This window comes from Lycium ferocissimum, chromosome 9 (genome assembly GCF_029784015.1).
Source record: "Lycium ferocissimum isolate CSIRO_LF1 chromosome 9, AGI_CSIRO_Lferr_CH_V1, whole genome shotgun sequence".
Lineage (NCBI taxonomy): Eukaryota > Viridiplantae > Streptophyta > Magnoliopsida > Solanales > Solanaceae > Lycium > Lycium ferocissimum.
The window spans coordinates 28,944,493-28,959,745 of record NC_081350.1 but is presented as its reverse complement, the minus strand read 5'-3'; the positions used below and the strand labels follow the sequence as shown (position 1 = coordinate 28,959,745).

The 15,253-nt window shown below is 33.7% G+C and overlaps 2 protein-coding genes and 1 non-coding gene across 3 annotated transcripts; 2 read left to right on the top strand and 1 right to left on the bottom strand.

Moving 5' to 3' along the window:
- Positions 1 to 1,825: 1,825 nt before the first annotated feature.
- Positions 1,826 to 3,700, top strand: LOC132030177 (transcription factor MYB53-like). The gene is made up of 2 exons (XM_059419704.1): positions 1,826 to 2,213; positions 2,826 to 3,700. The coding sequence occupies exons 1-2, from the start codon at positions 1,948 to 1,950 to the stop codon at positions 3,436 to 3,438; spliced, it is 879 nt and encodes a 292-aa protein (XP_059275687.1). The 5' UTR covers positions 1,826 to 1,947; the 3' UTR covers positions 3,439 to 3,700.
- A 2,613-nt stretch (positions 3,701 to 6,313) lies between these two features.
- Positions 6,314 to 6,393, top strand: TRNAL-UAG (transfer RNA leucine (anticodon UAG)). Its single transcript has one exon. It is a non-coding gene; the product is annotated as a tRNA-Leu (tRNA).
- A 4,644-nt stretch (positions 6,394 to 11,037) lies between these two features.
- LOC132030176 (inositol-tetrakisphosphate 1-kinase 1-like) lies at positions 11,038 to 12,726 on the bottom strand. Its single transcript, XM_059419703.1, has one exon. It carries the CDS (start codon positions 12,438 to 12,440, stop codon positions 11,346 to 11,348), a length of 1,095 nt encoding a protein of 364 aa, XP_059275686.1. The 5' UTR covers positions 12,441 to 12,726; the 3' UTR covers positions 11,038 to 11,345.
- Positions 12,727 to 15,253: the final 2,527 nt, after the last annotated feature.

Here is a 15,253-nt window from a genome sequence, read left to right as displayed (position 1 = left end):
TGAAAGTTTTTTAGAGTATACATTTCAATATCTCAAATTGAGTTTGACTATATGTAGGATTACCTTTCCTTAATTTTTGTGAATTAAATCAATAGATATTGACCAACCAACTTATCATAGAAAGATATTTTGATATTCAAGAAATGCTAACATAATTTTCAACATCCCATAAGTAAAGATACTATGATTTGTTAATAGCGGAGAAGTGATAGACATATACATGCAAAATGTGCAACAAAATGATACATCAGTTAACAGGAGTCTACAGATGAAGCTTATCATTTATTTACAAATTCTCTTCTTTATTTTTCTTTAATGTTTTGGGTATTTCAACCTTTGTTGCAATTATATTTTAACTAACTTTGAAGCTCAAAACAAAGTATCTTGGTTCATTCTCTTGTTTAGACATTCCTAGAAGAAAAATAAATGCAAGCGTAGATTTTAAGCTGAAAGTAATAACTAACAGAAAACTACTATCCTCAAACCATTATTGATAGCAAGCTCATCATATGAGAATTCGATTGATTGGTCATGAGAATGCCTAAGTCCAAAACCTCTCGAGGAATGTCATAATCAATGGTAGTACTGGAGTCTATACCTTTTTATTCAGCAAATAACATTCCAAATTTCTGTTTTAATTAACCCATTCCATAAGACGGATTCATCAAACACTGAATATGTGCAATGTCAAATATGTTTTAATCTCTTAATACATTTATATCATAGTGCAATATGTGGAAGTCCAAGAAAAATAAAAAGCTTATAAGTCTCATACTCTTTTGTTTAACTTGAAAAAGTAAACCTATACTGAATGCAATTCCATAACGTTTACTGTAACTTAATATTTACAAATAGTTATTCTCAATTATTATAAATATAATAACACGTTTTCACAATACAACGCGAAATCATGTATCCAGGAAAAGTGGAACTTAGCTAATAACTATTAGTTTTTAATATTGATATTATTTTCTGTATAAAAAAATATTTGGCTTTTATTAGTGGGATCATCAGAAATAGAGTAAAAGTTGTGATGGCTCTTTTAATAATTTTTCAAAAGATATTAAGTAAGATTTTAGATTAATATACAGTTTCGGTTTGATTAAATTACCCAAAAAATCTCATATATGATGCAACGTACTTTTTTTGTCTCAATTTATATGGTACTTTTCGTTTTTCAAGATTTAAACTATGTGAACTTTGAATAACATTTTAAAACGTATTTATTGATGATATTGATATGATAAGAGTTGCAACTTGTTGTATTTAATTCAATTTAACTTAAAATAAAATCAAATTGACTCTCGATAAATAAAAAGTATCACATAAATTGAGGTAAAGTTATCACGTGACATTATTGAGAAAAACTTTAAAAAGAAATAAGTAGCATAAGAGGAGTTGGAGATTGTGATATGAGCCTTACAAAATGTAATTAACTCGAGGGCAAAATAAAATGGGACAATAAATTTATAAGTTGTACAACACATGTCAAGCTTTCAATGGGGGATGCAAGTTTGTGAGGACGACAAAACTTGGAGTGAAGTAAAACATAATCAACCAAAAAGAACTATAATCCAAAAGATATTATCTTGGTGGCTTACCAACACGTTTTTTAAAGATATGTTGACAGAAAAATCTCACTCTGCTTGTGAAATTGACAGTAGCAATATTACCTAATTCTTATTAGTTTAATACAATTTGATGAGCCAAACAAGGTTTGCTAGGCCACCTCGATCATCTTTTGCCGTGTTGCCTGAAGCTTTGTTGTGTAATATAAAATGAAGAAATTAGTTGACCTCTTGCTATACAAACTGACTTCCATGCAATTATATAAACCGTCACAATTCTCTCCATTTTTTCCCAAAATTGTACCTTTTCCAATCTTCTCATCAGTCCTTCAGAAAAATCTTTAACTTTGTAAGTACTTTTTCATTCTTTCATTTGAAAATGGGGAGATATCCATCTGGCAAATTAGACAATGATTTGAAGAAGGGCCCATGGACAACTGAAGAAGATGAAAAGCTAATGGAATATATTCAAGAACATGGCCATGGAAATTGGCAATTAGTCCCCAGGAGAGCAGGCTTAAACAGATGTGGCAAAAGTTGTAGATTAAGGTGGACAAATTATCTAAGGCCTGATATTAAAAGAGGGGGTTTTTCAGAAGAAGAAGAGGAAATGATCATCAACCTTCATTCTGTTCTTGGAAATAAGTAAGACTACTCAATATCTTCCTTTTTTCTTGATATTTTCATGCTCTTAATCCATTGTTAAAAAAGAAAATCCATTGTTCCATTTTAGAGGTTAATTTCCATTGGTTGACAATATAAAATAATTCTTATACTATGAGGTCACCTAAAAGATAACTTCGGGTAAATATATAAATAAGCGGGATTAGACAAAATAATTTTTTTTACCATATTTCCCTTGGTTCTTGATATTTTCATGATTTTAACCCATTGATAGTACCCTTTTAAAGTTTAACTAACCTCCATATATAATGACGGTACAAAAATTAGAAATTTTTGCACTATTTAGTTACCTTTCGAATACTATCACCTACCTACTACGAGTCTACGACATGTTAGAATACACTTGATAGTGTAAAAATTCTTCACATTGTCAATATATATAAGTTAAAACTCACATTTTATAGTGGATGTAAACTATAGTACAAGTTACGGGTTCTATGCAACATGTTAAATAGTATTGCTATAGCGTAATAATTTTTTAAATTGTCAGTTGATATAAGTTAAATCCCCTTTTATATTAGTAGATTTCCGGTTTTTATTTTTGCATTAACATTATTATATATTTTCTTGTAGATGGTCAAGAATTGCAGCTCATCTTCCAGGAAGGACTGATAATGAAATCAAGAATTTGTGGAACACCCATATCAAGAAAAAGCTTCTTAAGTCTGGGATTGATCCAGTAACACATCAACCAATAACTGATCCAAATTTGCTTCTTAGCCTTTCTAATTTGATGAATCCTTTTGAATCTGCTCTTAGGTTACAAGCGGAATTGACTGAAATGGCCAAAATCCATCTTATTCAAAACATAATTCAAGTCCTAAATTCTCCTCCTCCATTAATTCCATCTTTAGTACAAGAAAATTTTCCCATGCAACAATTGTACAATAATTCTGCCCCATATGATCAAATCCTTACTAACGTGACAAATACAAATGAACCCTCTCCAATTTCGAATAATTCATCGGACAGTATGGTCTTAAATCCGAATATTTTGGAGAATAACATGATTATTAATGGATTTACTAAAGTGTCTAATGTTGATAATTCAGAATATTCACTTCCAGCACTAGTTGAGCAAATTGAAATTCCAAGTTATGATATCTCAGAATGCAAGGGATTTGATGCATGGGAAAAAAGTCTGGATGATGAAGCAAATAACTCCTTCTGGCAAGATATTATTTAATTTGTGTAGGTATAGACACATCATGATTGAGCTTCTATGTTAATTTGTGTAGCTTCCTAATTTTCTCAACACTCTTATATCTTGTACACGTTTTAATCGACATTTTTATTTTTCTTAATTGTTGAGGATTTTACTTTTTTGTTCCCCTTATTAATTTGGTAGGGAGTGTATAATAAGGGACAAAAGGGGACGCAGCTATGGTGGTAATAATTTTGTAGTTTTGTTTTCAATTTGTGTACGTAGTTAGTGTTGAAACTCAAAAGGCTTTTACTTTTTGTATATTCCGACCAGTGTAAATTTGTAAAAGCATAATGTCTCAAAATATTATCTTGAAAAGAATGATTAAAAAGGTAGAACTGGGACTAAGAATTTTCATGGGGCTAATGCTTCATTTGTTGGGGGTAAATTTATAAATAATCACTTTTCAGCTTATGCAATTGAAAAATAGCCATTGTCATAGAATTTTGAATTCCGCAGGTGAAATTATTTGAAACTCCAAGACGATGTCATTGAGTTTCATCTACGAAATTTGGGACTCCATAATAGTAGATATTTTTCAAATATATGGCCGAAAAGTGACTAGTAATTGCTATTTCTACCGTTAGTTGGGGACTATCTAGCCTTCTACATGAATTATTCAAGGGTTTAAAGCACAAGGATTACATATATGTTTGATATTTTAAAAAATTAAATACTAGTAATTTAGATGGTATAGTCTATTTTATATTTTCTTGTTTTCTTATTTGACACGTAAATGACAAATCTCATGATGCCTCCAAAGCCATTGACAGAAGCCAGAATTGAACATCTACTAGTACTAATTAACAACTATTTGTTGACTACAAAGCCAAGAGTTTAGTAAAACGCGCGAGTAATACGCTCCTCATCCATTGTTAACTAATCAAATAAATTAAGTTTAACAAGTTGTAATGACCAGCTGTCAAATCTCAGAAAGGATGAATAGAGAAAAAGTATAACACAGAAAATTGAAGGGCATATGAGAAAAAGCAACAAGAAATAGAAAAGCATTTTTAAGAGGGATTTTTTCACATTTGGCCGGTGGGTCCATCTTACTGCCTAATGGCCGAAAATTTTATTTCACCGTGTGGTCATTTATCTATTTCATCTGATAAGAACCCTTCTGGCAGAAAAATAAAAAATACTGCGCCACATTTTGCAGAAAACAAAAAAGAAATTATCATAAATAAATCAGAGAAGGGTGGCATAATATCATAAATTTCATGAGAGGCATGGATTACGAAGCCAAACCTGTAAGGAGGTCTCTAGATTATTCCTTTTATTTTTATAACTTTAAGTCAGTATGCAATGTGTAATCAATCTATAAGATGTGTCTAATCAATATGTGTACTTATTAGACACTGCGTACACAGAGGCGGAGCTACGATTCGAAGCTTATGGGTTCGGGGTTCTAATTCTTTAAAGTTACTGGGTTCTTAATTAATAATTTGTACATATTTGGCAAAAATTTTAATATAAATATATGGTTCAGACAAAAGCTACTGGGTTCGGCCGAACCCACACCCGAAGGGCTGGCTCCGCCCCTGTGCGTACATAACGGCTACAAACTATTACGACTAGGTGTATGTTTGGTATGAAGAAAAACATTTTCTGAAAATTATTTTTCAGTTTTCTCATATTTGGTTAGTAAGATATTTTGAAAAACACTTTTTTTGGGAAAACATGTTCCTTAAGAGTAACAAAAATGACTTTTCTAGTGAGAGTAGGAAAAACAAGTTTCATAAGTGGCCTTACAAGCTCATTGTCTCCTCACCATCTCCCAACGGCCCCCAACCCCACCCTTGACTATCCCACCCCAAACTGCCACTCCCCACCACATCCTAGCCTCGTAGTGTTTGTCCATATTGCATATAAATGCTCTTGAGATAATAACTTTTTGTATACATACCAAACACTAAAAAAAAGTAAGAAACTCACTTATTTTTCATGAAAAAATTTCCATCATTCCAAACACATTCTCGGTGTTTTTGAAACTTTGTAAAGCCAGCGAGCTAACAGTGTCAGATTTGTACGTAAATCCAGAAATGAAGCCCAACAATACAGGCCCAAAGTCAAGTACTACATGGACTACTTGGGCTAGTTTCAAATTTTTGGACCAGGAATGGTCCCTATTTTGTGCTGGTTTCATTTGTGTCCCTCAATAAAAATAACTTTTTCATGAGACATAAATTCATAATTTCGCATCATACTATCTTTCAAGTTATGACTGAAACCTTAAATAACTTAGGCCTAACTTATACCCCGCTAGGCATAAGTTCAATTTTGAAGGGCAAAAATTAAAGACCAGTCCATTTGAAAGGTAGAATTTAAAGACCAAACCATTTGAACGTACAATTTCTTAGAATGGGTTTGGTTGTTTTTTTTGTTGGTGGGGGGTGGGGGGGTGGGGGGTGTATAGGCGATGAACAAAGACCGAGGGCAAATTCATTCTTTTTAACTCAAAAGAAAAGAATGTATGTGACTGACTTTTATTCTCTAATATATGAAAAGCAGTAACCTAGTTCTTACTTACTGCCAAGTTGTTTTAGAATATTATATTTAGCATGTTTCTTAGTTCTCCTTTTAAATCTTGTCCTAAAGGGCAGTGGCGGCTAAGAGAATGAGTATAATTTCAACATACAACATGCTTTTGATCAATTTCCCTTTGATCATCCACGTTGTATGTCGTACAAGATGAAATTTATCACTCACCTCTCCAGTCAATTTTTTTGTTTAAACACAACCGTTATCAAATGATGTCCATTATGTACTCTAACCAATTGAGCTCGATATTTTGGCCTTAAGTAACTTCTATTTCTATTATACTTACTTTAAACGTGATTCATCAAATATCACTGACGGTTTGGCCGAGTGGTCTAAGGCGCCAGATTTAGGCTCTGGTCCGAAAGGGCGTGGGTTCAAATCCCACAGCCGTCAGTTTACTTTTTTTTGTTTTTTCTTACATTTATTTCTGAATAAAATCATGAATTGTTCAAATGATTTGGAGTCTCCATACATGTGTGTTGGTTTCAGTTCAATTCAAAACTACTAGGAATAGACAGTTCATCACAAAGTCTGGTCATGGGTTTAAATACATTAGTTAGATGGAGGATAGAAAATGTAAATAAATCCATTGACAAACAAACATTTTCCACTAATTGTGATAATCTGATTCAAGTATTCTTGTGAACTCTTAACGCAATCATACCAATCCAAGACATGTCAAGCTTCTAGAAAAGCAATCCCAAAAAGATCATCCAAATAATGTACTAAAACACAAAGCCTAAATCATGAACTCCACATTCAAATTAACAAATTACAATCTGTTGTAACGAATGGGCTTGCAAAGGGTTTAAGAGGGTAAAAACATGGCACGCATGTATTGGCTAAGTGTAAACACTCCGGTGCGGGTAAGTTTTTGCAGTTTAGGAGGTTAGCGTTCCTTAACAGTTCCAGCTTCTTTTAAACCCAAAGATGCAAGCACAGTGCCTAAAACCTCATTGCATGTTTTATGAGTCGACAATTCATTGTTGCACAACCTTAAGCATACTGCTTTCCGCAAGTGGAAATGCACAAGGGCATAAAAATAACAAGATACTCATATCCAATGTCGTAACACAAGTATATCCTGTACCACGCAACAAATAAGTTGACTACCGCAAAGCACACAAAAATGTTCAATTTGGTTTGCTTTCACAGCAAGAAAAAGGTCCAGAGATAACAGTCAAATCCTTACCAGCTCTGGTGGATGACCCATGGCGAAATGACCAGAAGAAAAAGGAAAAAAGAAGATATCTTTACCAGCACTGCCACATCCCCAAGCTTTCTGGTAGGCAAAATAACGTGCAGACACCAGGAATGATACTAAATGCCAAAGCATGCAGAAAAAGAAAGATATCGGGGAAGTCAGGACTCCGTAACAATTTACTTCACAGTTTACTAGGCAGCTATTTTAGATGGTTGGTGAAAGTCCAGATCTGTTTGTTTTTCTTCACGATTTGAAGGTGAGTAAAAGCCTACCTATTATGTATTTGCACTCATCACATCTATGGCTCAAGACAGCCTTTCAACCAATAATAGGATTTCAACACGACAAATCCGCTCCTTTTTGGGCTTCATCTACTAGCCATAACAATAGTTGGAACTTCAACAATGTAAATCACAATGCAGAAAACGATGGAATCAAGAAACTGAACTGAACCTAACATGTTCTCCCATGAGAGTATTTTCACTTTTACTCCTCATTCCTTTTTAAACAAGCATTCTTGTTATCTTTTCTTTACTCCGTGACATGACTTTATTCAGTATCCTACTAGCTATACTTTACAAAATTATTCCTAAAAGGAGAACCTGAACTTCCGAAACATATACTTTACAAGTTAGACCAGGAACAAAGTTGATTATCAACTAAAGGCACATGTTGCTAAAACTGAAAGGACAAATGCATTACCAAACTTGGGTTCGAGACCTGAACTTCTTAAAAAGGTTTTGAATCAGTTTTATTAATTAAAGCAATTTTTTAACCCTTCAACCTGAAACTTTTTGCAATTGCCAAAATGACATTACAAAAAAGTTGATGGACATTGACACCGATACACATATAGGTCCTTAGTCAAGCACTTGCTACTTAACTTTCCAGTAGTATACATATAGTAAGTCAAACGATCCTCACTCTTTGAGGCCAAGCTGCGGGACAAAATCAGCAACCTAATTCCAAGTTGTTATTTGGTTTAATGGTGTGTACCAACTTAACAAAATTTCCAATAACGAATCCTCCAAGCCACCACTACATCACTGCAGGAACACAACCTGTTTAATTTTTACATGTTACGGATATTTCAGGAAAACTATTTGTACCGAAACAAATCACAAACATAGTGCAAGATTATGAAACTACACAGATGCATGCAATGCATGAGGAGATGGGACGGTACACTGGAATGAGGAAAGGAGACGATTCAAGGTACTGGGGCAGCAAACATTCTCGTACTTACACCTGATTAGTTGTCAGCACTCGGGTTACTGCCAATATGATCCATGCAACTCATGTGAACTCCTATCATCCTTATGTGTTTGAAGTCAAGCAACTAAGTTATACCATCCAAACCTGGCGCAGTTGTGCAACTAAACATGAAAATGTAATGATAAATGAAAATGATGCAACAATCTACATAACACTGCTAACATTTATTTTACTATCCAAATAAGAACAAAACATAGAAAAGTAAAATCAAAGAACTACCCCAAGTTTCTCATGGCAAATCACACTAAATAATGCATGTCATACTGACTAACTTTCCATCAGTGTAAGATATGAAGCTCTAAAATATCTAATTAATAAATCATAACTCACATTTACTTTTTTAGGGTCCTGATCGTGATATGTAGCGCAAACTATCATGTCTCTGACTAAAACTTCAAATAAACAAGTCAGCAGGACAATTCATGCAACATTCTGAAACAAGACTAAGCTTTCGGTCTAAAATATTAACCAATACAAGCCTCTTACATCAAAGTAAAAATATCAATGCAAGTAAGATGTAACATAGCTCAAAATCACAAGATACTGATGATCCGAAGACAAAAATTCCCTATTTGTACGTGGCAACTCTCATCTAAACCACTAAGAACTTGATACATAATACAGCAACCACAATAACTATGACTCAACCCCTAGCTAGTTGGGTCGACTATATGAATCCTAATTGTTCACGTCACTCCATTTAGACCCGTCTCAATGCAACATTAAAAAGTTTAAGTTCTTAGCACCAGAAGTTATCTACATTCTCTACTGGCATATAAATATCTAGAAGATTAAGACTCATTTCAAACCTTTGGTCATGAATATTCTTCACCTCACATCGACTGACTACTCCTAACCACAGTTGGAAGACGCTCCTACCTGAGAATAAAACCCCTATACTAGGCAAATGCATCGTCACAAGTTTGACAATCATTATTTCTAGAAATGTCTGTGCATCCGGATAGGATTTAATTTATGCCTCTGGCTGCAAGAAACTCGCAAAGGATCCGACATAATTGCCCACACGGGTCCAAAACTGTCACTCTAGAAAACTGGATCTAATTTTGTTTTTAGTTCTCACTAGCAAAGTTGATTCCCTTCTCAATGGAGGAGAGTAGCCCCAGCTTAAGAGCTTCAAGTTCTTTCTCCTCCTAGTCTGAAAGTGGGCAAGCCCTAGGACTTCCTCACTCCATTTTCCCCAGGTCTCACCTTTGATGCAAAGAAGGGAAGTTCAGTGACATTGGACTACAAAAAAGACAATTCAAATAATGAACCTAAAGTACTGTACCACCATGGCTAAACCTTCATCCCAATTAATTGGCATCACCTATAAGGACCTTTTTCTTCCATTATTACCTATTTTTCGTTAAGTCTATGGATTTCAAGAGATTATACATATTTTATGACAATTTCCTTCCGTGTAACGTTAAGGTCTACCTTATCTCCTTTTTAACACCTACAATCACCATAGTCACCTACTGCCTAGGGAGGTCAACGTAGGTCATGACCAAACTGTCTCAAAAGACAGTCTCTCTATTTTACCTTCTATATGTACTACTTGCACTTTTTGTTAGATGTAATCTGATCTTATATGCTGCACAACCATCTTAACATCCACATATTTATGACACTCACCTTGTAGATATGTTGGATGTTAGATGCCCATATTCACCACCATGTAAGCTTGTCAGTCTTACAACCGTGCATCACAAGAATAAATTTCACGCAGAAATAATCTCCTAATATTGTAAAACTCGCGCTCACTAAGCAATCTTCAAAAAGCCCGTCAACTAATGCAATCTATTGAATAATGGTTCCTTAACACAAACAACTCGGCAAATTATTAGGATTAAAAAAAAAAAAAAATCAATGCTAATAGTTTTATGTTCTTCAGAGTTCAGACGCGTAGTGGTCATAGTGCCGAAATAGCAGAAGTGCAGAAATTAACCCTAGAGCAGCAAGAGAATTCAGCTTCTACTGTTAAGTGTCAAATGGATAAGAGGTAGTAAAAACTAAACTAAAAATAAACAGATAAATTAGTGCATGCCGAGCCTTACCTATTGGCGTATCTAGCTCTAAGATTTAGTGATTTACCCACATTATGTGAACATAAAACATGCAACAAGGGGTTTCCTAGTGGTTCATGATGAACTAAATTTGCCGCTGACAAGACTATATAGTGTAAGATACAATCAGCTAATTTTCCTGACATTAATAAAATTATTTACCTTATCAAGAAAAGATACTGATATTCAACACTAGTTAGTCATAAAGCTACTAAATTAAGATTTGAACTATGGTTCAGAAAATAAAAACTGTCGTTCAGAAAAGGAATATTCCTGTAGAAACAATCTCATAGTAACTGCCACACGAAAGACAATCAAATAAAATATCCATCACGCTGATGCCAAAGAGAAAAATCTCTCAGGAATCTGGTTCCTCTTGTAAGAATAAATAACATAAACAGTAAGTGGCATCATCTCAAAATGCACACTTCATCTGCAATAAGACTTCCCAATATAGCACCATAATGGGGAAAATACTTAAAAGAATAACCATCGAGAAAACAGCAAAATTCATTTATCAAAGTTGTCAAAGGCGCACATTAAGATATTTTGAGCCAGGAATTACAATTGCCTTGAAGGAAAAACTTAGTTTTCCTGATAAAGAGTATCTGCAAAAGTACCTATCTTACTGCAAAGATAGAATATACAAGTTGAACAAAGATTACCATCTAATGCTTTCATAGAAGACATATCAAAGCAAAGAACCTACTTATTCACTGCTATACCAACTCCCTACCTAAAATAAGTCCCTGCACCTTGCTTTAAATCAAATACCAGTTTTGAGTTCTGCACTTGACATTTCACACCTGAATAGGTTTCTCGTTTTCTTCCATCTTCAGAGGTGAAACAGGCAATGCTCCTTCATCCTCACCACACCCGTTATTCCCGACCAAAACCCTAACTTCCTTTTCGCAATTAACCTTCTTTAAACTCTCCAACCCCTTATCATTCCGATTCAATACATCCCAAAAAAAGTCCGTTAACACCCTCTCATAATTTGGCATCTTTGCGTACCCAGGGAAATAGTTAATATCAATGACAAGATACCTATTTCCAACTCTATTATCCCTAATCACATCAAAGTTAAAAAGATGCAATTTTGTCGCACGCCCAATTCCTCTAGCTATATCAGCAAGAAAACTCAAAGGGGGCAATTCTACATCTTCCAAGTTCATCAACTTATAGTATTTATCATCTTTCTTTTCACAAGTATTCAAATTCGAAACTTGCGAAAACGACAAGTAACTATCCAATCCCCCTAAACTATCCTCATTCACATCGGGTAACGACTTCCTTTTAACACATTTCACATAATCACCAACAACATAAACCTTAAAAATCACAGCCCCATGATTAACAAACTCTTGTAACACAATAGGTGGTTTCAATTTCCTCAAACCATCTTTATTAAACACAAGCAACATTTTATGCGATTTCGCACTACCATCAGCTACTAACGGTTTCGCAATCACAGGGAATCTCAAACCTTCATTTTCAAGGCATAAATTGGACACCATTTTCGCGTCGTAAATTACAGTTTGCTTAGGTATTCCAAACGACGCCGTTTGAGACTCGATTTCGAGCTCGGTTACAACCTGAAGCATTGAAATCCTGTTATGTAAACGTTCAATTGCTTCGATAGAATCGATAATAAGGGTTTGAGGGTTTTTGGTACCGTATTCATTTAATTGACGTTGCCAATCCTCACCGTAGAGTTTATGAAGCACACAATCGAACGGTCCTTGATCAATTAACGGCTTATCTGTATCGATTTTGATTAAATCGATTCCTTTTTCCTTTGCGAGATTCACTAGAGAAACTTGTATGAAACTAGCTTGCTTTTTCGGTGCTAAAGCGTATCCAACACCGTATCTCCTCATTGGCACCTCCGACATTTTAACGGGTGACCCGACCCGACCCGGATATATAAACGAGGTACTTCTTTCTTCTTTTTTTTTTTTTTTTTTTTTTTCAAAACAGTTTAATTTAGGAGCAAGGGCAGGGCATTTACGTGAATTATTTGGCTAGGGTTTAGGTGAATTTAGAGGATTTGATTCTGGAAACATCGATTTTAGGATATGAACGTACATACTCTGTGTGTGTGTGTGAGAGAGAGTGTGTGTAACAGTAGATAGTACAGATTTGAGGGAAAGGGGAAGAAGGGAGAAGAGACATGTGGCAATGGCTGTTATTTATATAGAGGTCGGGGAGAGAGGGATCTAGGAATTGTTTGGTTGGCGAACTAAATTATTCAGGATTATATTCTAGAGATTATAATTCTTGGATTAATTTGTCTCACTCGGGAAGTGAGATAAATAACTCCAAATTTAATGAAATAAGGTGGATATTTACGTATTTAGTGTTTTCTCTGTCCTAATTTATGTGACATATTTTAAAATATGTCTAAAAAAGAATGATACATTTTTACATTTCGAAATGATTTACTTCCTCCGTTCATGTTTACTTATTCACTGTACTAAATATAAATTTTCACTTTTACTTGTCCATTTTTAGGATATCAGGGAAGACAAACTTTATTTTTCTTCTTTTACCCTTAACATTAACTAGTTATTTCAAAATCATTCTTTAAATTCAATGAGACTATCTACCAATTAATATGGATATTATAATAAAATACATACTTCATTTATTAATTTTTAAGGGGACGTGCAAAGTTAAAAATGAACAAGTAAATATAAACAGAAGGAATAACTTAAAACTTCTTCTTTTTTTTTTATACTTACAACAACAACAACATACCAGTTGATCGTGTAGGTGTACTAAAGGAGAGTTAAATGTCTTACCGCTTCACACTTTAGTAGGGAGGCTGTAATGAAATGATTTACCGCCACACTAATATTTATGGCTTATTTTAGACCACAAGCTCTAAAAGTTTTTCTTTCTTTCTTAAACTTTGTGCGTAGTCAAACTATATTACATAAATTGGAATGGAGTGAGTATTAAGTTTGGAATTAAATGTATATTATATTAGATTGACGGTATAAATTTATCCTAATTTTAATCTTAAACTTAATTCTGGAATACCAAACGACCTTTTAATGGTTCAATAAAGTTACGAGCGTTGAGGTTTGTGATAGACACGTGGCACAATTTGAGGGGAAAATGTTGATTCTCACCGCATCGGACGTAGATGGTGAGCTGGGCTAAGAGGAGAGTCCTATTTGCGGTGACAGAGGTCAACTGTAATGGTGAAAAAATTAATGAGGTCAACTTTAATGATCATTTTTAATTTTGACTAAGGTCTTGCAAGTGGAGCCGTTATTTTTCCACCAATATTTTTTTTGGTTGAAATATGGTCCTTGATTCTATTTGCTTTACCCGGTGCCCGATATCTGTTTTAGGTTCGATTAACATGAATTTATGCTGAAATGTTTAAATTATGAGAATAAAACGTTTCCTATCGAAGGTGATTCCATATTAAAAATAAGTGAGTAAATCCTTATTACTCTCTTTATTCCAAAGGAACTAGTAATAAATACAATAGTTAATGTATAAAAATTTCAATATAGATTTTTAAAAAATTTAAATGAAGTTTATATATTTAAACATTACATAAAATCTAAATAATTATAGTTGGAATATTTAAAATGCTAAAATATTATTAAAATCATAATAAATTGATTTGACTTTTGAATTATAAGATGTCATTGTCTAGGACAGACATAGTTATAAATGAGTTTAACAAATGAAACTATTCTACAAAATTGAATACTGTACCATTACCTACATATACTCCCTCTGTTTCAATTTGTTTGAACCTATTTTCTTTTTAATCCGTACCAAAATGAATGATTTCTTTCCTAATTTGGAAACAAATTCACTTTATGAATGATTTACAGCCACACAAATTTTCAAGGCTTATTTTGAACCACAAGTTTTAAAAGTCTTTTCTCTTTCTTAAATGTCGTGTCCAGTCAAATGGATTCATATAAATTGAAATGGAGGGAGTATGTTTTAAATCATTTTTACTATTTATTTGTCAATATGTTACTTTATTCCAACAGAACTGAATATGTCAGCTTGTAAATTAAAGGGACTGTGGATGACTCAACCCTTCAATCATTTGCCCTAGTTAGACAGATCGATATTCTAGTTGTCTATCTACTCAGAGTTGGATTCTTTTAAGATAGAGTAAAAATGGAATATGATAAAATACTGCTCAACTGGTTATCACTAGTACAAAGAATACTCTATGGATTGTGACTTAATTGGACTGAATAGAAGTTGTGGGGTTGGGTTAGCAATTTGAGTGTACTTGCGTGGTTCAAAAGATTACAAAAAGGCTTATGTTTTAGTGGAAAAGAGAATAGGAATAAGTTTAAATTGGCAAAGATTAATTAGGTCATGCAATTGGTGCATTGAGCTTTGCCTTTTGTAAATGCTTTTCTCAAATAGAAAATTGTAAACCTAACCTTGGATGCATCACAATTATGCTTTTTTAAAATATAATTCGTTAATAAATCTTATCCATGATCGCGACATGTACTGCTCTAACATTTTTTTATGATTGTAAATATCTGCTCAACATTACGATCTTCATATTGAGAAAATTTAAAACTATATATAAGAACAGTACAGGGAGCTGAACAAGATGATGATCAACGTAACTAGCAAAATGTAGAATACTACCTCTGTTGTTTGTCTTAGATGTTTCGAAGGCAAACAAATTAGAAACTCCTTACAGTAG

Excerpts from the sequence above, each read along its gene's own strand:
- LOC132030177 (XM_059419704.1), top strand. The coding sequence starts at position 1,948 with ATGGGGAGATATCCATCTGGCAAATTAGACAATGATTTGAAGAAGGGC. Across the intron at positions 2,214-2,825 it reads CATTCTGTTCTTGGAAATAA|ATGGTCAAGAATTGCAGCTC; the intron begins GTAAGACTACTC and ends ATTTTCTTGTAG.
- LOC132030176 (XM_059419703.1), bottom strand. The coding sequence starts at position 12,440 with ATGTCGGAGGTGCCAATGAGGAGATACGGTGTTGGATACGCTTTAGCA.